The following is a 24,874-nucleotide window of genomic DNA, read 5'->3' as shown; positions in this document are numbered from 1 at the left end:
GCGGCGTTTCCCCCGGGCACGGTCCCTTGGGCCTCCTTGAGGCTGACGTCCACATCAGCGGCCACGGTGCCCTTGGCCTCTCTGCTGCTGGACCAGCCAAAGGAAGGCATGCCGAACTTGGGCATCTTGAACTTGCCGTCCTTGGTCTTCGCGGCCTCCTTCTCTGGGGCTTTTGCTTCCCCTTCGAGGGTGAGGGCCGCCTCGGGCGCCTGCAGGTCGACGCTGGCCTTTGGAAGGGTGACGTCGACGGACGGGAGGCTGATGTCCACCTTGGGAGCTTTGATGTCAGCTTTGGGCATTTTGAGGGAGGGCTTCTCCACCTTCCAGCCGGCCCCTTCGGCTTTGGTGCCGGGGATGTCGGCTTTGAGGGCCTGCATAGCGCCCTTCCCTGTAGCTATCATGGTTTGAGCCATTTCTTCTGTTTCCTTTGATGATATACTGAGTTCACCCTTTTGTATTTCAATATCAGGTTTTGTAATCAGTATTTCTACTTCTGTCTCTTCCAAATTATTCTCCATTGAGGACTTTTTTGCATTTAGATTTTTAGGACTTGGCAGCTGGACTTCTGTCAATTTTCTTACATCCTTTTCATTGATTTTTCCTTTCAAGATCCCAATTTCAATTTCAGCATTTGAAATCTTCATTTGTTCTGCTGATTCACTCATGGCTGTTTTTGCAGCCACTTCTAGGCATGGCCCTTTTCCTTCCCTCTCGCCTACCTGACTTTCAGTTTGCCCTGTCTCATCCTTTGTAGTTGCCCAGGTAAATGTAGGTAATTTAAACTTTGGCAGTCTGAACTTGCTTTCTTTTACCTCTATATCCTTTTCTCCTGCCTTCATGCCCATGTCCATCTTCAAGGTTTTATCTGTCGTGGGCATGCCATCTTCTTCTGTCTGTGCCTTTTTCACAGTATCTAGTGATTCAACTGTGCTTTCTTCTCGTGATATTTTCATGTCAGCTTTAGGTGTTTTGGCCATTTTGAATGATGGCATTTGTATTTTCCAGGTAGACACTTCTGATTCTTCATCAGGCATTTGAGGTTTCACGTCCAAATACCTGCCATCCTCTGAACTTGTATCAGCTGTTGTTTCTGGTACTGAATGTGGAACATCACTTCCCGGTTTGGTGTTTTCAGTCCCTGGTTCCTTTCTTTTGGGCATTGAAATCCCAAATTTTGTCTTCTGAATTGTTTGTATGTGTGTGTTGTCTTCTGCTTGTTTTTCTCCTGTTTCCAGTGTGTCAGATGTTGTGTGTAATTCTGCTTTAGCAGTGCCTATTTCTAGACCTTTTACCTGTATAGATCCTTGTGCTGTGTGACCCGTCATGTCTATGTTAACTTCACTTTCTCCTTCTGTTTTATCTGCTGTTCCTTTCTGTTTCTTTTTTCGGGATTTTGATGAGGCTTGTTTAGTTGGGCTTTCTTTCAGAGCAGGTGTTTCTAAACTGGGCTTTGATATCTGTGTTGTTATAGCTGGTACTTCAGGTACAGTAAATTTTGATGTTGATTCCTTGTCTTTTTCTTTTTTAATGCTTATTTCAACTTCAGGGCATTTTTTTGCATGAGATGGAATGCCATTTTTCATATCTTTTAAGTCTTGCGTTACAGTTTCATGTACCTCCCCTGTTTTAATTTCATAAGCAGGAGATGAGGTGTATTCAACTGTTAGTATTTCAGGATTTTCCAGGCTGATATCTTTAGGTATTTTTTCGCTTTCAGATAACAGTGTAGTTTTTATTTCTTTTTTTTGCTTGTCTTGTGTTTCTTGTTTGGACCTGTGCATTTTGAATCCAATGCTAGGGAACTTCAGTTTCTTTTGGCTTCCTTTTTTTTCTTTGATATGGACTTCTTGTTGAAATTGAGACTCTGTGTCTGTGCTTGTCGGGGAAATATCCTGTATAGCAGGCTCATATGCATCTGATGTACTATGAGATCTTCTGTGCCCCAGTATCTTTTTGTTTTTAATTGACTGGAATTTTGGCCATGATAATCTATCTTTTTTAGGTCTCTTGCTTCTTCCTACCCTTTGGCTTACAATTAATGTTTCCCTGTCTTCTTCTGAAATGGCTTTTCCTGAAATATGCAGTGTTTCTTCAGGAATGCTCTCACTGAGTTCCTTTTCCTGAAAGAACAAATAGTAGTCAGAACATTAAAAGTAAACTAAATATAGATGCAACACAAAATAAAATACATACTATAAAATATGTAGAAAAATGTGCTTTTTATTCACAGTATCTACTTCTTATATAAAAAAATCCTGAAAACGGTGAATATAATTCAGGCAGAAATTACATAAAACAAATGGATTATATGACTGTAATGTGGATTTCTGAAGGTTTATGTTCTTTGCAAAACATTGCAGTAAACAGAGGTTTCTGTATGTATCTCTCTCTCTGTACAAATATATATAATATTTATATATATGTTTATGAAGAGAATAATAATTTTGAATGTGATGGAGACCTATGAGCAGATCATGTCTATGGAGATATCAGTGATTAAATACATCTTTTTAAGAGATAATTTCCTTGATGAGCTTTTGAGAAAAATATTTATTGATATTTTACATTTTGGAAAATATTGCCTATAAATATTACAGAGCTTATCTGAGCCTGTTCTATCAGTGGACACTTAACAACAAAAAAAGTGCTGACTCTCTGGAGAAGAATGTTTTTCTACCCCAATGCAAGATTGTGGCTTTATCCAAAATCTGTAGTCCTGCCCAGGATATTTATAAAGCTGCAAATACCATTTGGGATTTTTTGCTTCTTATGAATATTCATCCTTGTAAGTTTAAACACATGCCTAGGTCTTAAGAAGACACAAGTGTGTATTTTCTGGTCTCTTTCCACACAGCACATTACTACAGTGTTATCCAAACTTTGTAAACTAATCAAATAACTACCCGGCTTAATCTTTCCTTTTCGTACTGGGCTGCAGAGTGAATGTGTTCTAGCTCTTCTTTCCCAGCAATTTTTCTTTTGAGGCTGAATTGGACTCTGTATGGCTCAGAATATTGGAGAATCTTGAGTGCATCTTCATATTTGATATTATCGAAAAATATTGTAGCACTTAGAAGCTGATCACCTGCAAGTGCAATCAGACAGAATTTTAATTAGTTTGTGTTTTCCTGCAGTTTTTCAAATTCTGTTGAATTAATGCTCATTAAAAAAACTAATTATCACATCCCACTTATTTAAAATATAAAATGATGTTCACATAATAGAATCACAGAATAGTTAAGGCTGGAAAGGACCTCTGGAGATCATCTAGTCCAACTGTCCTGCTCAGGGGAGGGTCAGCTACAGCCAGTTGTTCAGGTCTATGTGCAGTCAGGCTTTGAATATTTCCAAGGATAGTGACTCTACAACCTCTCTGGAAAACCTGTTCCAGTGTCTGACTACCCTGACAGTAACAAAGTTTTTTCTTATGTTTTTCAGTATTTAGACTCTGGACTTTTGTTCTTGTTTAAATCATTATTTATTGTAGTTTTGTGGCATACTATTTTGTGAAAGAATCGAAGGCAGGTTCTTCATTAATGTTATGAGGTGGGTTGGGTTTTTTTCATTTTAGTTGTGTATACACTACTTTCTATGTATCTTTTTCACTGTTCCAGTGAATATTAGGTAATTTTTTTATGGTATACAAAAAAAAAAATCACATTTCATTATTGTTTAAGAAACTGATCTTTGAAATTATTAATATGGAAAGGTTAAGCTCACACATCATGTTAGTTGGTTTGGGATCTACTATTTCTATTACCTAAAGAGATGACAGATCAGGTAGCTATCTATATGCACACACAGCTACATACCTGATTATTTTAAGATATATTAAAAAAAAAAAATAGAAAAACAGAAAATCAGACTGTACCTTCTCTCAGACTAAATATTTTCGAAGCAGAAGATTCCTTAAGTACTTTTTTAATAAATATTCCTTCATTTCCTCCACCCATCACACTAAAACCACTAGCACCAGCTTCCACTTCCGTTTTCAGGGTCACTTCCATTGTCTCCTAGATATAGAAAAAGGTGTGAATTTATAATTTTTATTCATTTGTATCAAAGTGTTCTACATTATTCTACAATAAAAAATTTAGTCTCCACAGGTATATTTCCAGTAGCTTAAGAAAGATTATCTAAAATAGAGAATGTACTTTTTCAGTATGGGTTTGATTCTGTTCTAAAGTAGAATTAAGCACACGTGTTGTTAGGGTTATGCAGGATCAGGGCCATAGGGAAAATATGTTGTAATTTTAAAACATGAAACATATGGAATCTTTTAGGGCTGAAACACTGTATTTTCTGTGAAGATGTTAAGCACCCGAATTAGAGTCAATGGGCCAGAAAAGTCAGACTAAGAGCTAATCCTGTACTGTACTCAAACTGGAGAAGGCTAAAGAATGCTAAAAAGAATTGTGGAAGGACCCCAAACAGGACGAGTAACTGTGCCACAACTAGGCAATTTGTGAAGTTCCTGGTTAAAACAAGTCTAAAGTGATTCTTTGCCTATTTGTCCTTCCCTCTGTCCACTCATCCATGTCTGTGTGTTGTGATGGACTTTACTGTTTCGCAAACCACATGCCTAAAACTACTGAGTGCCTTTAGACTGACCTGCGGATGACTCTGTTTTGATTTGTCTGTAGAATATTTTTTGTTTTCTTCTTGAAGCTGAAAAATAATTTGCAATTATTTAGTGTTCAGAAGTGTGCTGTTGTAAAGTACAACAAAAGTCCTACATCAGTTAAAATGCCTAGCTTAGACTAAGAACTGAGATGAGGCTGACTTTAATGGCAACAGAGCAAGATTGGGATCTACAGGTGCAATGTACAATGTGAATGATTTAACTGTATTATTCCCAGTAGTAAATTAGATGCTAAGGCCTCACTGCATTGTACCAAAATTTGCATGAAGTGAACACGGGAAACCTATTGTATTAACACATTGGGAGCTTTTCTGCATTACTCATGTAGCACATTTCTCATGCTTTCATCTTTGTGAACGTACTTTTTTTTTTTATTTTTTTGACTTCAGCATGAATTTCAAACTGGTGCCTACTTATCTTAACATGACTGTACTAACTAAATCTTTACTTTTGAATAACCAAGAGGTACAGGTAATTTTGAAATATGTATTAATTAGATTCAAGCCAGGTTAATATCCTAATAGGAAAAAAGAATTGTGATTTCTTGACAGTCTCTGCCCTAGGTCCTTTAAAGAATGAAGTCAAATGCATTTTTTGCCAAGAAACAAGAACATGGCCGAAAACAAGTCCAGTAGAATATAAAACCATCAATGAACATGGCCCTGTTTTTGGTAGGGACAGAAAGACAATATGGCTGCAACAACATCCTGTTACATGACATATGGGTGTTGGCTAGCTGTAGGAGCTAAAGCCTCTTGAATGAACTTGGTAAAGCCATGCCTGCATGAAAACTCAGTGTCTTGCCTTTAAATATTCTTCTTCTATGGAATATTCATAAACTGGAGAGGATCCTTGTGGCCTTGGACGGATGTCTTCTACTGCCACTTCATTAACCTGTGGAAAAGAGATGAGTGGTGGGAAAGGAACATCCACCATTAAACAATGACCATTTTTTTAGAAGAGTTTTTCTACTTAGGCATAGTCTCCTCCTGTGTACAAATCTTTCATTAGTAACGGTGGATGTAGAATAACCAATAACTTTTTCCTTAGGTCAAGAACAAGTACAATTCTCATTTAAGGATGTAACTCAAGAACACAAGGGACAGACTCCTGAGAGACAAAAACAATCGTATGCTGATTTTGGTTTTCTTTATGAATTGTATGCATCTATGGGCTGAACAGACTGAAAATACTGACAGATCAATTAGTAATAATTGAAAAAGGCAATAAAAATTCACTCCCCTGCTTTATTTGCACACCTAACATTTGCATTCTGTGGCTTCAAACTTTATTGCCCTCTATAACCAAGCAAACCATGGAAGAGTCCCAACAGGAATTTCTGCTGACAAGCACTTGGCATGCTTCCTTCTGGAGTCAAATGATAGGGAACCTAAACTGGCTAAAGCTTTAAAGAAAAGTTACTGTAGTCAACGGGCATGTAATAGTTTGCTAAGTCTTGGTATTAAACTTATGCTGTTGAATCATGGCAAAGAGCAGATCACTTTATATTGAAGCATCATTCTGGCTTTTGAGCTGGCAAGAGAATCCCAAACAGAAATACAACATTTTTGATGGGCGAAAAAAATCACCAGCAAGACCCAGCTATACACAAAATATTTAAGATCCCATTTTAACACGGTAACTGCCAAACCCCCATCCCAAAAAAAAACCAACTCTGAAAAAACTCACAGAATCTTCATCCTCTGCATCCGCATCAGCATCAGCATCTCCCGGAGGCTCGGCTGGTCTCAGCTGTCGTCCAGAACCTGAAAGCAGCATACAGGTTGCTGGTGTCTGTGGGGACCACGCAGAGCACAGAGCAGTCAGCTTGCAAGCTGAAGCCCTCCGGAGCAGCACGCCTGGGGGACATGCACTGTCCGGCTGTAGAAAGGCCTGCTTTCATTTACATTCCTTATCTCAGATCTCATCAGGCCGATCTTTCTAAAGATACCAGAAATATTCATATCCAGAAATGTAAAGGCTTTTGTGAAGGAAAAAATCCCCAGATTGGAGAAAATATAGAACTAGAAGTTGGCCAGATTTTTTTTTTCATTACCAAGGGGGGCTTGAGGTGTGCATTGGGCAGAATTGGCAGGGTTTTGGCAGCAGTGTGGCTGTGGGGTGGTCTCTGTGGAAGGAGGTCATGGACCACCCTGTGCTGGACGCAGCCAGTTGCAGCCAGCTCTCCCTGCAATACTGAACCATTCGGAGGAGTTTCTGGCACTTCTGTGAAAATGTGTTTAAGAAAGGGTGGTAAATGCTGAGAAAAAGAGACAAAATCACTAGAGGAGAGGAGAAAGACAGAGAAGACCACACCAGAGCAGAGGAAAAGAGGAGAGATGGCAGAGCAGGAGAAACACTGGAGGAAAATAGAATCTCAAGGAGGGGCCAGAGGAAGAAAAGCCACCTGAGCAGGGGCAGAGAGGAGGAGACTCAACTCTGATGCGTTGGCAGCTGGTAGAGGAACCCACCCTGGGGCAATTGAGTATGAAACAAGGAGTAGAAAAAGAAAAGCAGCCACCATCTACTGACCCCCGTCTCCTGCGCCATCCTTCGCCTCCCCAGAGGGACTGAGTGTAGCCTACAGCGAGGGGATTGGAGACCAGAAAGAAGGGAGGAGAGGTGCACAGAGGGAACCTCCGGTGTTTTTCCCTAAGTAGTTTTATTTCTTTTTAAATATCAGAATCAGTAATTAAAAGTTCATTAATTGGCAATAAATTAAATCGAGTGAAATTCCCCATCTCAAAATTCTTCTTTGCCTTTCTTTGACAGAGTTCTTAAGACAAGAGCCGGAGAGTAAACATCATGAAGCTTTGGTAGTAATAAAGACTCTGCTTTCTTGGGTTTTAAAAGTGTTGAGGGCAGAGACAGATGAGGTGAAGGAGATGGGCTGTTTGAAAATACGATTCTGTTGAAATGCCTTAAATTGGGCACTGAAGAATGAAAATGGCATGAATACATCACCGTTTTCAGTGATCTGGGCTTAGCCAGTAGAGGACAGTGTGGCTGAATTACACAATCCCTGATGCACAGGCTATTCTAATACATGCACAAGTCCTTGTCCTGATAACTATGTCTCTTTCCTGTCTCCATGCTCCATTTTTTTTAAGCCATCAGGCTGTCTAGCCCTCTCACACCCAGTTCTGCAACTGCCATTAGTATACATAGTTTTGCCTCTCCTAAATAGATCCTCTGGCTTAAAAATATGCTTGAACACTAGAGAAGACAAGCACAAGCAGAACTGTGCAACTCATTTATTGTCTACTTTAAATGAAAAATCCTTGGGCTGGAACACAACATTTCTGGATGTGGATATTACATGCTGTGTGTGCAGACAAGCTGGCACAACTTATGCATGTATGCAATCACTCTAACTTACACAAGTTGCCAAGCTCTTGTTAAAATGGCTGTGATTTTGCTAGCCTTTCTTCATAGTTTTCTGATCTCCTACATTTATTTTTTCCTTGACTTTTTTGAAGATGAAATTATTTAGTACAGGCAGGGTTTTGAAAGAGTTATGCCACGTGGTAAGTGGTGGACCACTTACTTTGTTAAGATGAATGCTAATGGTGCGCTTCCAGTGGGAATAACCCATGTCAGTCTGTGGGCCAAGTTTCCCAACTTGATAGAATAGAAGGCGTCCTCATTAGCCACATGTACATTATCTTAATCAGCTCTCCTAGCTCCAGAGAACTAGGATCAACTCAGAACACATCAGGGCTGCCAGACCATACCTCCTGTAGCCTTCACAAGACTTGTCCTGATGCCTACGATAGACAATTCTAGAAAATGGTCTTAATGCAGACCCTAATTCAGATTAAAGACCTGCATAAATTGGCTTGATTTTTTTTTTCAAAAGCTCTAGCATTTGCAATTTTCAGGAGCTCAAGAAAATTGGAAAATGAGCATAACCTTGTTAAAAAATTTAGATGTGGATTTATGAATCTGATTTTAGGCATTTCTGCTTGAAAATTCTGGAATCTATTAATGAAGCTCTTCACCACATGTATTTTAATAAGCATCATATGAGGAGAAGAGCTGCCGGACTGAGGCTTGATTGTTTAATTTACTTAGTGCTTCTAAAGATTCAGGTGCCAACAGCGAATTTTATGGCTGTTACGAAAATTCCAAGAAATAGTAAGGACTTAGTCTTGTGGCATTGCCGTATTTTTCACTTGGGAGAATCCCACCCACAAGCCCTGCCATCCAGTAGAATGACTTAACGGAATATTGCTTGGATTGCTAGAGCGTTTGCTCTTCAGTGCAGCACTACAAGGCTAATTACAGCATTGATCCCTGGTGGCTGCCAATAATTTTGCTACTGGAAAAGAAAAATGAAAGGGTTATCTGGGAGAATTATTGGGTTGGTTCACTGCTGTTTCTCTTGTTTTACTCTGGTGTAACTTCAGTGACATTTTAGTTGTCTAGAACTGGAGCAATGCAAGTATGGGGTGCTCCGTTCTCAGGACTTGAATGGTCCTGTATAGTTTGTGCAGTGGATTTATCACCATCCAGAGAAGGTGACTCTGAGTCCAGGGCACTGCAGCTATCCTACAGGTTCTAACAGAGGTAAAACTTTTAAAATTAGATGTTTTAAACAAAGGATGCTTAGAATGATTAGGTGACCAACACCTTCAAAATATTCCTGTTGCTAAGAACAGGCTACTCATAAAATCCAAGGGAATTAGATCACTTCCCACGGTGAGACCTGAACACTTATTTCCCATTGGGATGCCATTTTAAAACAACAAATGACACTGCCAACTCTTGTTCAGCGTGGATGTAGAGAGGTAGACCTGGCCTGGATGACATCTCATCTGGGTCTGGACCAGGAGAAAAGTTTCTTGTTTTCCATCAGCTGTTGATCATGCAAAGCAGTGATGTATGAGGCACAAGGGTGGCTTCACATGCTTGGCCAAGTATTGGCAGGTGGTTGCTCTCCTTTTCCTTGCTAGAGGGGCTGTGGATCAAGGTATGCCAAACTGTCACCAGAAAAAAAAAAAAATCCCTTTCTGTTAAGATCAAATCTGTTGCATAAAAGGCCTCTTTCACCCACCTTATGATGGGCAGGAAGAGAAAGAGTCCTCCTGTGAAAGCCTTTAGTAAACTGCTACCTCTCCTAAATGGTGATAGTAGGTCTCTTTCCTACAAAATGGAGCAACAGACTACTGTCCCCAGGGCTAATACAAATGTGGCTGAAATTGCATGGTGGGACATCAGCTACACAAATGACCTCCTCTCCCAAAGCTTCACACCAAGGCTTCGCATCCATCCCGATTTCCCCAACTGTGCCTACTTGTATATTAATTCTCCCCTCTACCATAGCTAAACCATGTCATAAAAGACTTCTTGTGCCCCTGATTCCTACTGTAGACTAAAATTTTCTTCAGATTTTTTTTCTGATTCAGAATACATTAAAAACAAATCTATAGAAGAGGGGAATTACAGTACATCAATGAATTCCATTTTCAGCAAAGCCTTCTTTCTGTGTATAAAAGACTGTGCCAATAAACTATGATTTATATGCATGTCATTCTCATGCCCCAAATAGTAGTGATGCCAACATTTTATAGGTTTTAACTTTTTTTATAAACTCTGGACAATCAATGCGTTGTTCAAAATGTTTCCATAAACAAGATGGAATTTACATCAGTGACTACTTCTAATAGCCACTGAACTGACTTCAGAACAAGGGAATTTTTTGAAAATAGGCAGTAGGAGTTATATAGGCTAGAACATTTTCATATCATAAGACTGAAAATTGTATTTGCTTTTTTAAATGCAATTTTTTAAAAAAAATATTTTATCTTTAATCTAGCAACCCAGCTGGACTGTTTTGGGTAAAACCACAAAAATGTAAAACCAAGTTATTTTTTTGGTATTCACATTCAGTGGGTAACGGTCTCAAAAACCACATTTGAGACATTATAATCAATTTAAAGTATGCCAGTGTCATTGAATTCAAGTCAATTGTGCTTTACTATATTGTATAAAGTGAAGAGAAACCTAGCATTTAATTGGGACACTGGTATATAAAATTACCATACTCTATACTTTAAAATCAAATAAAACAGCAAATGAGAATACCAGAGATGATGTTAAAAAAAGAAATTATAATGTCCTTTGCTGATCATCCCAGCTTCCTTGTTTACAAATTATATCCCCTTCTCTGCAATTCTTAGATTTGGGCTTTCTGCCTTCTAAGATTTTATGCTAAAGTTATGGTTGCATATGAATGTAGTGAATTTAGGTAATCTGCTCTTATCTTTAACCATATAACTTTTCTTTGCATCAGCTTCTTAGGCATTATCTTTCCCATTAAAAGTGGCTTTTTTTTTTTTTTATTTAATTTTGTTCTGTTTTTTGTTGGCGAGAACTAAAATGCTACTGTTGTGTTGTTTTCTCTGGGATTTTAATGTAGATCGGTCAAAACTGGCAAGAGTAGCCATGGTTGCAATGCAGATATTTTTTACAAAGATGCAGGTTAAATATTGCTCATTCTCAGGTAGTATCCTCACCAGAAGAGGTTCCTTCTTGCCGTGCACTGACTGGCATGAATTATCTAACTTCAGTTCAACAACTAGTTTCTCTTATACAGAAACCTGATCTGTGGTAAACATCTGTCCACAGGTGAAAACTTGTATGCTTTGCTCATTCATTAATTATTAATTGTTAATATATGAAGGTCACAACCTGTGCCTTTTCTTTACTAGGATTTTTGTGTTTACTAGTTACCATTTCTTAGCTATCATAAGAAACAAACAAACAGTCCTGTTTGTGCAGTATTGTGGAAATGAATAGCTTTGAGTCCACTGCCAGTTAGAAGACTCGTGCCTTAACATGCGGGCAAGGCTGGGACATCTTTTGCTCAGGTCTTTTCTGACAATGTGAAGCACACTCTGGGCACATAACCTGATTTGTATTGTTAATAAGGAGAAGGAGGAGTGAATAATTGCAAGACAAACAGCAACAATAATAATAATTTAATATCATTGTCATTGTCGGCACTGTGTTTGACCCAGCAAAGAATTCATACATGTAGGTCAGCAGTTTTCACAGTGCTCCCTCACATGCTTATGTCTCATTGTAAATAAGGTTGTGCATCGCCGCTGTCGTGGACAGCTTCAGCTGGCTCCTGTATCAGACCTCTCTTCCTGCAGCCATCGGTCCCTGTACCTGCTGATCTGGCTGTCCCTGTGCTCTCGGGCACCCTGTCGTGGGCCTGTTACTTCTCATGCATGCATGGCTAGTCACTCCTAATGCACTGCTCCATAATTCCTCCTATTTTTAAAATTAAACCCCTTTCTCAAAATGCCTGATTTTTCCCCCGCAGTTTGTTCTCCCTCTTTGCAGGTATCACAATTACTGGGATTCCTTTTCTTCCCTCAGAGCTCTCACAGCCGCCTGAGCAGTGCTGCTGCGAAGACCCGCAGCCCCTTCTGATTCACTTCTTATATTTGAAATAGGGACTATTCAGAATAGTTAGAATATTTAAAATCGTAGCTCCCAGTTCAGGAAAGCACTTGATAATAGGAACGCTATGCACATGCTTGGCATTCAACTTGGCCTCTCAAGAGCACTTTTTCAGATAGGTAAGTTCACCTGACTTTAGTTTACTAAGGGAATTTTTTCACCTCAGGGTTTTGGGCAAAAAGGCACAGCAATTCAAACATTTTACTTTGTCTTTGGCAACTTCAGTGCTTCAGTTTCCACGTCTGCTTCTTTTTTATACCCATCCCAATCCACTGTCTCTATTATTTTGATGAGTTATTAAATTAATGCACCTTGCAGTGAGTTCTTTGGGTTTCCCAGGATATCCCAGAAGACTGGAGACTGATGAATAAATGTAGATCAACCAGCTAATTAAAATGTCACTTCAGCTAGGCAGTGTCATCAAGTATATAAGCTATTGCATTCTTGGTTTGGTTTTCTTAAAGCTCCCATGACTGAAAAATGGCCTAAATCAGATTTTCTTAAAAGCTCTCACAGTCAAAGTTACAATGACAGCAAAAGGACCACCTTTTCTATCTCAGCTACCATTTTCTGGATACGAACATGAATTTTTGTCACTTAAAAGAACTATTTTCATCACTTTCCAAAATCAGCTGTGCTAAAGATCTCTGAATCCACAAGCAGATCTTTGTGTTCTTCTAACTGCATCAATTGGCTTGACGAGACAGAATTTGCTGATCCCTGCGCTAAAAGTGTTGTGCAAATCATATGTACAAGCACAAAAATAGTTACTCAGTCTCAGCAGTGGCCTGAAATGTTTCACTATTTCTCTTTGTTTCCCCCAGAGTCTTTTTCCTCAGCTTGAGTTACAAATGGAAGTGGTGACCTAATGCTACATTAAAGAGGACTAAAAGCCTAGCGATACTGTCATGCTTTAAGGTCTATTGTTAAAAAGAAACAAGCCATGGCAGGTTTCTTGTCCAGAACTGCTGTCTGGAGGCTACACAGCAAAGAGCATCTGCTTTAATACCATACCTTGGGTTCCGCTGTGAATTTCCTTAAGTGCAAATGCCAAGGTTAAGTGTAAAGACCATGAACAAGAACAACTAGGAACACACGAGTGTAGAGGGCCGCTCAGTGTGAGGGCCTTGGCTGTGGCAGTTCAGAGCAATCATCCCCACCACCCAAACCCTCCTGGGCGGTTTGGTGGAGGAGTCATGTCCTTCCAATCAAGCAATGCTGGAGGAAAACGGTCCTGCAAGCACAAGTTGGCAAAGATAAGAATCTGAAAGTGTCTGCAAATAAACTCTTTTATGCATGCACTGTGTTCCTTGAGGAAGCTGCCATAAGGTTTAAAACACAGCTTATGGCACAGGCTCTTGCACAGTCTGTGTAGGCTTGACCATTAGCTCCAGCAGGCCCATGGCATTCCTAGTAAGCAGCTCCAACTATGCTGGGGAAAACCATCAGCAAAAAATTGAGAGGTTCATCTTCTACAGAGATTTCCTAGCACATTCCAGAGACCCGGATTCATTCCATTGTCCTGCAAGATCCCATGGACTGAGTTACAACAACTGCTGGGCAGGGCTCTGGGGCACGGCAGGACCGCAGCGGGAATGCCACGGCTGTTACTCTATCCAGGCAGGATACACGGCAACGGGGAGATGTGGACGCAATGTCACGGAGAAGGCTGCCTCTCCCAGCCGTCGGTCGCAGGAATGTAATGTTACTTCACTTGAACCACTGCCAGCGAGACAGTGGGGGCACCCAGTAGCTCCACCTAGACAAACCAGCTTGTCAGCTCTGAAATGAGCGATTGCCACAGCGGAAAAAGCAGCTGTGTTCTGCCTCAAAAAAGTGATAAAGTGACTTTTTTGTCTAAAGTGACAGGGAATAGCACCTCCCCTGTAGTGTTTCCCCTCTGCCCTGTGCTGGGAGCAGGACCCTCCCCACCAAGCCCTGAACTGTTTCTGTGGGATGAAGACAAAGGACTAGTCTGTGGAATGAAGATAAAGATTTTGCTGCTAAAGGGGTTTAATAGGCCCTATTATCTGCAGGATGCTATCAGAACCAGCTAGGCCTGTGTTTAAGCTGTACTCCCGCCTTTGTTTTGCATTTGGTTTGGTAATGCCCCCTGGCTGCACTCTGTCACTGAGCTGCATACTTGTACTGTGATGAATGTAGCTCAGACTTCGGAGCCGAAAGCAGAGGCTTGTAGCACAGCAGAGCTAAAGGAGCAGCTACTCCCAAACAACCAACGTGTGAATAGTTTCCTTCCATTCAAGGCATGAACAAGATGTTTTGATTCAATGCCTTGGTATGTTAAGCTGCCTTTGTCGGCAGTTAGAGTATTTCATTAAAAGCCTTCAAATCACCTCATCTCAAAACCTTCTGAAAACAGAAAATATATGTAAGTTACAATCATCAGTCTCCTCGCCCGGACAGAGACCTGTTCGTGAAGTTAGCTCCTACTTTTATCAAAAGGAACGGACGGTACTCTGCTCTGCAAAGTACATCCAAGTAGAGAAATATCTAGGGAATTAAGGTTTCTTACAGACCATACTGAGCTCTGTAGGATTTTATAGAGCATTTTCTACAGGTTGACGAATATCAGGGAAGATGTGGAAGAGCACTGGCAACTAAGAACAGATATAAACACTACCATAAAAAGAGAAACTAACAGCTCCCAGATGAAAAGGAGAGTAAATGGCTTTCCCATGAGTGTGTGTTTATTGATAAGCTCTGCCCACAGATTTGAAATTATTAAAAGCATGCCTGCTCACACTTCACAATAGGAGCAAAACTTTAATGAGAGGGATCAGAAAGGAGCTCTCTATTTTTACAGTGGTCCACCTTTCCTCTGATGGTAAAGATAAACTTAATAGAATCCATAGGACATTTCAGAGCATGAGAATAAATCGATCTGGTGGGGATCTGCACAGGCTTTCTCAGCTTGAGTCATATTTAAACATGAAAAGCACAGGGGACTTTTTTTTTTTTCCCCTTGCAATTGTCAAAATGAAATTTCCCAGATCTTGGGTTGATGAGTTTCACCCAGCTATCACCATTTTGTGGTTACTTGGCTATATAGGAAATGTAATTTGGCCAGATCCACATAACTCTTCTGGTACAAGAATAAAATATTTACTAAAATATTTTATTAGTCTGATATTTCACCTGTTGCTAAAAAAGAATAATGTTTCATAGGAGTAACATAGTGTTTGAAAATAAGCTCTCAACCAAAGTTTGTTGCGAGAACATGATTAGAATGGTGTCCAGAAGGCAGCAAAAGCGGCGGCAGTGGTTGACACCTGAATTTGTCTCTCCTGGTCCATCCCTCCTCTCGCTAGCTAAAATACAGCTGCAAGTGGCAGGGTGAAAAAGGCAGCTGGAGAAATGCTCATGGCACCCACCGATGACCAGAGGTTCAGTGCTGTTTCCCCTTTCCCCTTGCCCAACGGCTCTGTCTCAGAAGTACGAGTTCTGCATCATCTCTCTAGTTTTAGTCTAATGATTGCCTGGAGGGTAGGTGTAATGTCCTGTCCTGTGTCTGTCTGTCTGCTTGTCTTAGGCAGGAATTTTCCTCTCTCTCAGGTTTTACGTGACAGAATGGGTTTCCAACGTGTGTTGTACTTCCTGCATGAATTCCCATGGTGTTCTGGTGTATAATGATTGTGATGACGGTGTGACATTAGGACCCTCTCTGATAATTATCAGTTATGATCTTTTTCCAGGACTGCAGGGCCTCTATTCTCACAAAGTCAGTAAGAGAAGGGAATCACTTTTTAGCAAGTGTTGCTATGTATGTCCTAGCTCCTGGACTGAACCAAAATTGCTTACCATCCTTTTGGACAGGGCAAAAGTGGGGTAGAGATTCATAACCAAATAAAGCAATAAAGACTGGTCTAATCCACTGTGATCCTCAACAGTTTTATTTCCTGGGACTCTCAACAATTTTATCTCTTGGGGAATACTGCTTTTACTTGCAATTTAGTCTCTACCAGTGCTGTAAATAGTTGCACGGATATGCAGCTAAAATCTCCCAGGGTGTCACTGTCCATCTGGATGGTCTGGATTTTAAGAAGATCTTCAGGAGCATGTTGCAAGTGAAGTGCTCTCACTTGATTACCAGCTTAACAGCTTCAGAAACCCTAGTAGGAACTACTCTGCAGTTATTTGGTTATCCAATATATTGATTAGGCATGTTGCAGCTTTTTTCACTTGAAAGAATCCCCTTCACCTATATAACAAACTAGTCTTTGAAAGTGAACGCAAAGCTGCCTTCCTCTCAGAGTGAGGGACAGTTGATTCCTACTGTCCTCCCTGTTAGATAGCTGTGAACTCGGCTCTTATCATGACTTGCCTAGAAGCGGAGGCAGGTGGGTGCCTATCGCAGATAAGGCCCATAAAGCTCACGCAAATTAACTTTCCCACATTCCTTCTCCTGGCTGATTCACCCCCTGCCAAGAATCCAGGCTTCTCCCAGAGCAGATTGCCTGTTCCACTGCCAAAGCACAGCCCTGCTCAGATTTAGAAATGAATCAAATGAATACATTTATTAAAAACGATCATTCTGTCCATGTAGGCTTGATTGGCAGCCCTGGAGACTCAATTTCCCTGGCCGCAGAGTAAGTACTGCTTGAGAAGTAGTGGCTGTAACACCAAGCTGTTTCTTAAGGTAGCCCAGTACTGACCTGGAGAGGTAGCAGGGTAAGCTGACTACTCTTTGTCCTCTCTCTGACACAAAGGAGGATGCTAATTCTTGCTGTTTTTGGTAGAGAGCACATTTGTCCCCTAAGGATAGATCCTAAGATAAGAATAAGAATAGAGGATCTGCTAACATTAGGCAAAAAGCCCAAAGCGGGCTTTATATAAATGGCACTCAAAACTCCAAATTAGAAACAGATTTTTCAGCCCAAACTGCTCTTGAAAACCACTGCTTAAAAAACATCCTTATCAGAATCAATGCACAGTAAAAAAAAAATTGTTTTTTTATATAACCATAAACCTATATATATACATACATTATGTATTTTTTTTTCACATTAAAGACCCTTATGGTCTAGGAAGATTTTTAATTTCTCTTTGCTCCACTGATAAAATTCAGTGCAGAATTAAGTGCCCAGATGTAGCAATATTAATGGAGTCATCTTACTTTGCACGTCTCTCTGGTATGCTGGGCATAGCCCCTCTGAAAACAGGAATGCAGCAAAAACCTTGTAGCTTTTCCACAACCTTTTATGGGGGCTTTTATATAAATATCTGCCCTTGGAAACAGGTTTTCAGTTTGAGAGAAAGTTCCCTGGGCAACTTGTTTGGGTGTAAATCATCATAGAAGAAAATATCTTTTAAGCTTTTAAATTCCTTAATGTATATGTAATACAAGAGATATGGGATAAAGGTGACAGAAAATTATTATGGGAAAATATTTTACATCAAAGATAAAGTTAGCAGTTCCTTCACTTTGTTAAGATAAAAATCTTTTCTGTCAATAAACAGTGATGGTAGCAAAATAGTATTTGGCACAGCTCGCTTTCTCTTGTTTTTACGTGGAATAGGAAAGTCCCTTTAAAAATTAGAGAGAATTTCTGGATGCAGACTGTGGGTTTACAACAGTATAAAAGCTCGTTTACAGATAACTTAATCCATTGAGTCAAACTAATAAATTAATTAGTATAGTTCTGTTCACATCAATGCTATTAAAATCTGAATAAATGGGCTATAAACTTGGTTTTCACTCCAAAAAAGGTCAGACTTCAAAAGAATTCAATAGATGACCTACCAAGTTATTTTAAAAAATGTTGTCCAGCATTTTCTAAATTTGCTGTTTGATAACTGTCTTCTTTTACAAATTAAATTTGTGAACTTCATCTTTATTGTTTGAAATTAGAAATAATCAGATATGTGAGACTGAAAAACATTGGCGTTTTAAGTGCATGTTATAGAAGGAAAAACTGAAGATGGCAAACTTTCTTTGCATTATATTTTTGCCAAAAAAATTATTCGAATCTTTGTGTGTGGTTTTTAAATGATTCAGTGCTCATTTTCCCCCTCCGTGCTGTGTAGCCAGAACTGAGGCACCCAAAAATGACAAACCAGCATGCTTGCCTAATAGATTAGAGGAAAACACAGTTTAGTTAAGGAAATAGATTTCAGCTTTATGTTTCACAGAGGCTAGTATAAACGATAGGGAGAAACAATTTTTTTAAAGACTCATTACTGCAGTTCTGGATTCCTTTTTCATTAAAGGCTCAACTAGCGAGAAAGTAACTACCCTGCAGTTCGTCCACGTAGTAACTGGTGAATGAATTGAGATGGGTGGAGTTGTTTGAAAGCTCTGAGAGGACTATTTCTTGGATTTGATTATCAACCCTACAGCTGATTCATAACAGTTCCAAACATTCAGAGCCTCTCTGTAATAAGAAAATAATTATATCTTCTGGAAATGAGTAACTGTTTTTTATCATAATGGTCTATTCACACACAGGTTAAATATTTTTTAACTCAGTTAAAACAGGATGCATTCTTTTTGAAGGGACATGGTAACATTTTTCTCGATGAACAGCGGTGCTAGATTCAGACTAATGTATAAGGGAGAGGAAATTACATTTTGCCCTTTAGCTAGATCAAGGGCTCTACTGAAATCAACAGCCTTGTACCAACACAAAGCTAGTATAAGGAAAAGGGAGACCCCAGGACTTCAGTTCATCCTCTGAGATCTACTGCAAGTAGGTTGATCTGATGGCTTCTGCAGAGTTATTTACATCTGTGCAGCAGGAGGACAATCCAGTGGCTTGTCCCCCCTTTGCAGAATGGCAACAACCTCCTTGATTTGTGGAGCTGTAGAGAGTTTGAGTGCAAGAGGATAGAATGGGAGGCACCTGGAGATGCCCCTCAGTCCATCTGTAGGTTTTTCTGCACATTCCTGCAAAGAGTATTTGAAAACCAATGGTGTTTTACTACTTATGCTCTCTTGCACCCAGCCTCATCCAACGGCCCCAGTGAGGACCCTCTGCTTTCTGTCTGTGAGCTGCAGTTCACCATGTGCAGCAGAGAGACTTGCTCTCTCCTAAGGAAGGTGCATTTGCGTTCCTTGCCCCATCACCATACACAGTTTACAGTCAATGAAGCCAGAAAAGGAGAATGATTGCTACCATAAAATTATCCTGTCTACTGTTTACAAGTTGGAATAATTTTCACTTCACTGTCAACAAACAAAAAGCTCCACCACCGTCTTACTGCGACATTTTTAAATACTGCAGTCCCAAAGACCTCCATGAACTGAGATGTCAATAACATTTTAGCAATCACTGAAATATTTGCTTTATATTGTGCTGTTGGGGTCAGTTTTGACAGCATTCTGCAACTACATTGAGAGCAGAATTTGTTTTTTATTCATTGCAAATACTTTGAACACTACTTAATCATACTTTGAACACTTTTATGGGAAAGGTCTGTCCCCATTTGACCAAAAGGGAGTAAAGGAAACAGAAAAGTGCTGGGCTGATCTTTGAAGAAGACAAACAACTAGAGCTCTCCTGTTTTCAGAGAAATCAAGTGTTTGACATCTTTCAGTGCAGGGCCTGATGCAACTGGGCACAGATGGGAAAGGGGCAAAGGCAACCCATGCGTAGCCCAGAGTAAGTCCTACTTCAGGAGCTGCTAACTGAAAAACAGGTCCTTTTACACTTCTACACCAGGTGAATCTACCATGGTACAATTATCTCGAAAGGTTTTGAAAAGACACCAGGGCCAGGGTCTCAAGTGCGTAGGACCCAGAACCAACAACACTAAGCAAAGAGCAGTGAACAGGACCAGGGCTAAAATGTACGACCGCCTGGGGCATGTTCTTCTGCTTACGGGTTCTGTTAGGGAAAAGAGCTCTTTGTTTTTGGAACACAGCTTGGCCAACGCTTGGTGCTAGATCTTGTTCTTGATCCCTGGACTTCAAACACCCATTCTCAGAAGGCCTCTGCATGCATGTGCAAACTACATGTTGCTGTGGGATTATCCTCTGCAGCTGGAACCACTGGCCCAGTCAAAAACTTCTGGACTGGTAGGTACAAGAAAGCTCTGAGGGTTTTGTTACTCTTATCGCTCGGACACATGTGGATATTACTTATACATTACTCTGCACACCTCTGCAGCAGGGAAGGTCACGAACACTTCACAGCTATATGTCTGAAGAGAGGGGTCTGAAAATGTATCTGAACAATTTCTAGGGAAGTTTAAGCTCTCCTTGCTGAGCAGTGCCAGCTCAGGGATACTGGAAAACACATTTTTCATGCATGTGTTTTTTATTAAATGCAGCTGTCAAAAAAGAGGAGGGCTCATGTTCCTGAAAAGGTGCAGCAAAGAGAAGACAAATGGTTGGAATAAAGCATTAACAGGAATGTGCCTACTCTGCCTAGGCAAAAATCACCACTTCTGTAGAGCCTTCAGGGCAACTTTTAAACTAGCTGGCTCAGGGACTAGTAGCTATCTAGCTGTGGGATTTCAGTGAATGCCGTACAAGCCCAGCCAACTCCCCAGGGAAGTCAGTACTTGCTGCACAAACCACTCCTCCCCGTCCCCAGACCAGCTGGATAGACACTGGCTCTGCATGAACTACACCTTCCCAGTGCTGCATAGGCACATCTGGAGAGAGATTGTGTTTAACGAAGCCTTGCTCTCCCTGCCATGCTGCAGATAATGTTTTCCAAGTGTGTTGGCAGTGAATTTAAACCATCTACCACAATCTGATAATGCTTACCTCTTATCATTTTGCTGCAGTCAAATTATGGAGGTGAAAACAGCAAAGGCACAGCGAGTGTTTATTTGCTTGATGATAATTTTCCTCTTATTCAATAGATACAGATTCAGATTTTGTCCTCTGATCTAAATGCATATTCTGGAGGAGTTCAGTTGGATTTATACCAGTGCAATAGCAGAATTTGGCTTGTGATCTTCAGATAACAACATCAGTTAGCAGACTTGCTTATTTCTCTGCAATATATTCTTTGGGTTTTCTATGAAGTTCCTATTCAACAAGCATAATAGTCTAACTAGGATGCAGTTGTGTGGCAACAGTGTACCACATAAATTAAGCTAACTCTGGGTAATATCACAAAAAAAAATGTGTTTATAGCTTCATGCCAGTTTCTGACTAATGCTTTTGTTTGTTGCTATAGCAAACCACACATGAATCTGATAGCCAAAAGTATGTTTATGACTAACCTTAGCTCTCTGGGGATTGAAAATATGGAATAAAAAACCCCAAAACAACCACAATACACAATGTGAGGAGAACATGATAGGAAACACCTTTTTTGGCATGAGTTACTATGAATATTAGAAGTGAAGAACATCATGAGTGGAAAACATTAGGAAATGGGAACTGTGGGAATAACTAGCTTTAACCCACGATGATTCAACTACAGCTTTTATTTCACATCACAAAGTTGTCTGTGCAGGACTGGACTACGTTGCAGGAAGTCCTGGCTGCCTGTTAAGGGATGGATTTAAGCCTCTGAAGTCTGGAGGAGCTTTGGATCACACTTTAAAACATTCAGACCACTTTACTCGAGATCACTTTTACACTCTGCCTTGACACCCAGGACACTGATATTCACTTAATTTCTATTACAATTTATACTTCGGTAGTTTCCAAAAGCCTGTCCCAAGGCTGACACCTGACACCTCACTACGCTGTACAAATACACAGCGAAGAACAATGCCTGCCCCAAAGAGCTTTCTGTCAAACTAATGGGGAGATCCAAAGGGAGAGGAGGATGGACAGAGGGAGAGTGGGAGGCAGAGACAGAGGGGCGATGTGACTGCACCACCTACAAAATCAGAGGTTGGACCCAGGTGTCTTGCACTCCGGTTCATTTGTCTGATTCAGGTTGCCAAATATGCTACAGTGGGAAAAAGAATACACTATGTACCCTGTGGACGAGGGAAAATCAATACAGTTAAAGTGATTCCTAAACTAGGATAGCTTACAACAAAGCTACATTACGTCAGGCAAAATGTATATTAGTGTTGCCCTGTTATTCTTAACAACATCTTTGCTTCATGAGTGAAAAATAAATACAGGGGAGTAGTGCTGTATAGTGTATAGACACAGAAAAGATCTATGTTTTCTATTGATATTAACTACTCTGCTCTAGACTGCATATTGCATCTTCACAGATTTTTACTGTGCATAAAGACATATGATTATCACAATTCATGGCAGGTTGTTCCATCATTTCTCCCAACACTCAGCAGAGAGTTTTGAGATCATATAGAGCTTTGTGGAGAGGGAGGTCTGACCAAGCTGTAGTGTTCCAGGTATTTCCAAGGGGTGTTCATGAAAAGACATTTTGACCCATCAGTAGGATAAACAGGACAGTGTCGTAAATGGAAGCATACAAAAGTCTGTAGGACTCGGATGATACCTGCTGGTCATTTAGTGCCACGGGATCAAATTTTGAAGTATTGAGATTTCATTCTGTGCCCACTCAAGCAAGACATCCATGGGCCTCAATGAGACTGATATATGGCATGCTGCATCGCATTCATCTTGTTATTCAGACTGTGATATGGGCTGAGATCAGCCTTGATTCCATCTTGTAAAATCCAGCAGAGCACACAGCATTGCACAAAGTAATCATGCCTGCATCCTTGTAAGAGTAAATACTTTTAGAAAAAAATGCAAGCATTTTGTAGATTAGCCATGAATTCAGTTGATATATATAGCAAGTAGCATTAAGACATCAGTGTTGTATAAAGTGAAAAACAAAGGCAAATAAGATATAGGCAGAAGTTTTCCAGCTATAGCCTAAATATCACTTCTGGACTACAGAGCAATTGCTGGTGACATGCAGAAGGCCATATATGACTCTTTCTTTGCTTTCACATGCTTTTTCAGTTCTTCACATTTGGCAGAAAATGCATCTTACAGAAAAGAAAAAAAAAAGGATGCCAGGCTTCTTTCTTCCACATTGAGAACCTGAAAACAGCTTTGGGTACTGGAAGCACCATACGGAGACCATTTCAAAATAGCTACCTCATTCCCTGTGACTTACCCCAAAAGCAACTGCTCTCCCCTGTGAGTGGTGCAGAAAATGAGATAAGAGATCATAAGTATAGGTGAAAGAGGTTGCCAGCCCAACTCCTGCTCTGAATAACTTTCTGATCTGTAGTAGCAGAAGACACTGGTTACTAGTACTTATGGATATGTATTTATGCAGGCGCAGTGCTACTTAATGACCATCTTTCTTTGGGCTCTCAAAGGGCATGGCTACCCCTCTTGCACCCTCTGGGGGTATCAATTGCCCAGACAGCATTGCCTGGCACATATGAATATGCCAGCTCGGCAGCTGCAGCATTTGGTCATGATCACCAAGAAAGTCCCTGCACCTGGCCAGAGCACCATGTGAAAGCAGGCGAGCTCTCCCTGCCTCACAGAAAGTAAGGTAGCAAAGCAAAAAAACGACTTGCTCAAAGTCACAAAGCAAGTTGGCTGCAGAGCCAGCAATAAATACAACCCAGATGTCCTGGATTCCACCTCCTCCCTGCACCATGCTGCCTCTCTTAGCTCAATGCTGGAAGGAAATGTTTTACATTTACTCATCCCTCCTTTTCCTTTGTCAATAGAAATTGAAGCAGGCATCTGACTGCCTAATCCTTGAATACTCCAATGGTTTCCAAGGCTTGCAGTGAAGTCAGCCAACATTTCTATTGAATCCAGCTCTAATGGACAACTAAAACTGATTTCTTTGCCAACCAGCCTATCAGTGCAAAACTCATCCAAGCACATATTACTTTTATATAGATATGCATTGTATATATGTATTTCATGACTCTGCAAAGAACCACTAATTACAAAAATACTATTGTTGCAACTCAGCCAGTGAATAGACTGATCTACTACTATTAAAAAAATTAAAATACTACATCATGATTTTTGTAAGTATAGATTTAAACCAAGCCTCTATTCCTTTTTACTCTGTTGAAAGGTAGGAAGGTCTGTCAGGATAGTTCTTGCATTGAACCTACTCAGGTTTGCTTAGACTGATGTCTAATCAGCATTAATTTTCCATTAATTTATTTTGTGAACAAAATGCCCAAATATTTAAGATTTGCTCATTAAGCTATCTATGGTGTATGCGTGGAGGGCCACTTCCATGTATTTTTCCAAAAGTGATATAAATCTCATTTCCATGGGAATACATAATGGCCTGTCAGCAAAATATCCTTACTGCTGTCAGCTCCAGGTGAGTCCAAGTCTCTGAGCAGTTGAACACACTCTTACTTGCATTTTTTTTTCACCCTCGAGGCGAATGCCACTCCATTTTTCCTGCCTGTCATGACAATCCAGCTGGGAGTTGTAGGTGCTGTGCTGCTGTTGCTATAACTCCACTGCGAACATGTTGCTCTGGCTACCGAAGGGTACTTTAGAGGAGCTGGAGAGAAGTTAAAAAGAAATGCAGCATTGAACATTGTATCCTTCTCTCCCCCGAACACCCAAGGGGCATGACAGTGCAGCTTTAGCAGCTGCAGGTTGCCTAAAATACTTAACTCCTCTTTGCAGAACTCCCTCATTTTTCTTGACTAGAAAACAAACATACGCAAGATTTTGCATTCAGGTCTCTAAGCAGAGGTCTCTGCCCCTTTACAGGACAGCAGTAGGAGATCCCACACGCGGTAAGATCACAGTGCTCATGCTCAGTTGTACTATGTGCCTCCACCACGAGCACTTTGCATGAACCCACATGCTGGATAACTGCATCCACAGCTTTGCTCCAGCCAGCA

The 24,874-nt window shown here is 40.4% G+C and overlaps 1 protein-coding gene across 1 annotated transcript in view; it reads right to left on the bottom strand.

Moving 5' to 3' along the window:
- AHNAK2 (AHNAK nucleoprotein 2) overlaps positions 1-24,874 on the bottom strand; it is a 53,865-nt gene that overhangs the window by 20,314 nt on the left and 8,677 nt on the right. The window contains exons 2-7 of the mRNA XM_009328277.1: positions 6,332-6,408; positions 5,447-5,536; positions 4,612-4,668; positions 3,872-4,013; positions 2,904-3,085; positions 33-2,120 (exon numbers count right to left, since the gene is read on the bottom strand). Of these exons, the coding sequence (XP_009326552.1) occupies positions 33-2,120; positions 2,904-3,085; positions 3,872-4,007 (2,406 nt within the window). The 5' untranslated portion in view covers positions 4,008-4,013; positions 4,612-4,668; positions 5,447-5,536; positions 6,332-6,408. The remainder of the gene's footprint in view (positions 1-32; positions 2,121-2,903; positions 3,086-3,871; positions 4,014-4,611; positions 4,669-5,446; positions 5,537-6,331; positions 6,409-24,874) is intronic.

The sequence above is a fragment of the Pygoscelis adeliae genome, unplaced genomic scaffold, assembly GCF_000699105.1.
Source record: "Pygoscelis adeliae isolate BGI_AS28 unplaced genomic scaffold, ASM69910v1 Scaffold130, whole genome shotgun sequence".
Classification (NCBI taxonomy): Eukaryota; Metazoa; Chordata; class Aves; order Sphenisciformes; family Spheniscidae; genus Pygoscelis; species Pygoscelis adeliae.
The sequence above is the reverse complement of the archived record's forward strand: the minus strand, read 5'-3'. Positions and strand labels throughout refer to the sequence as shown.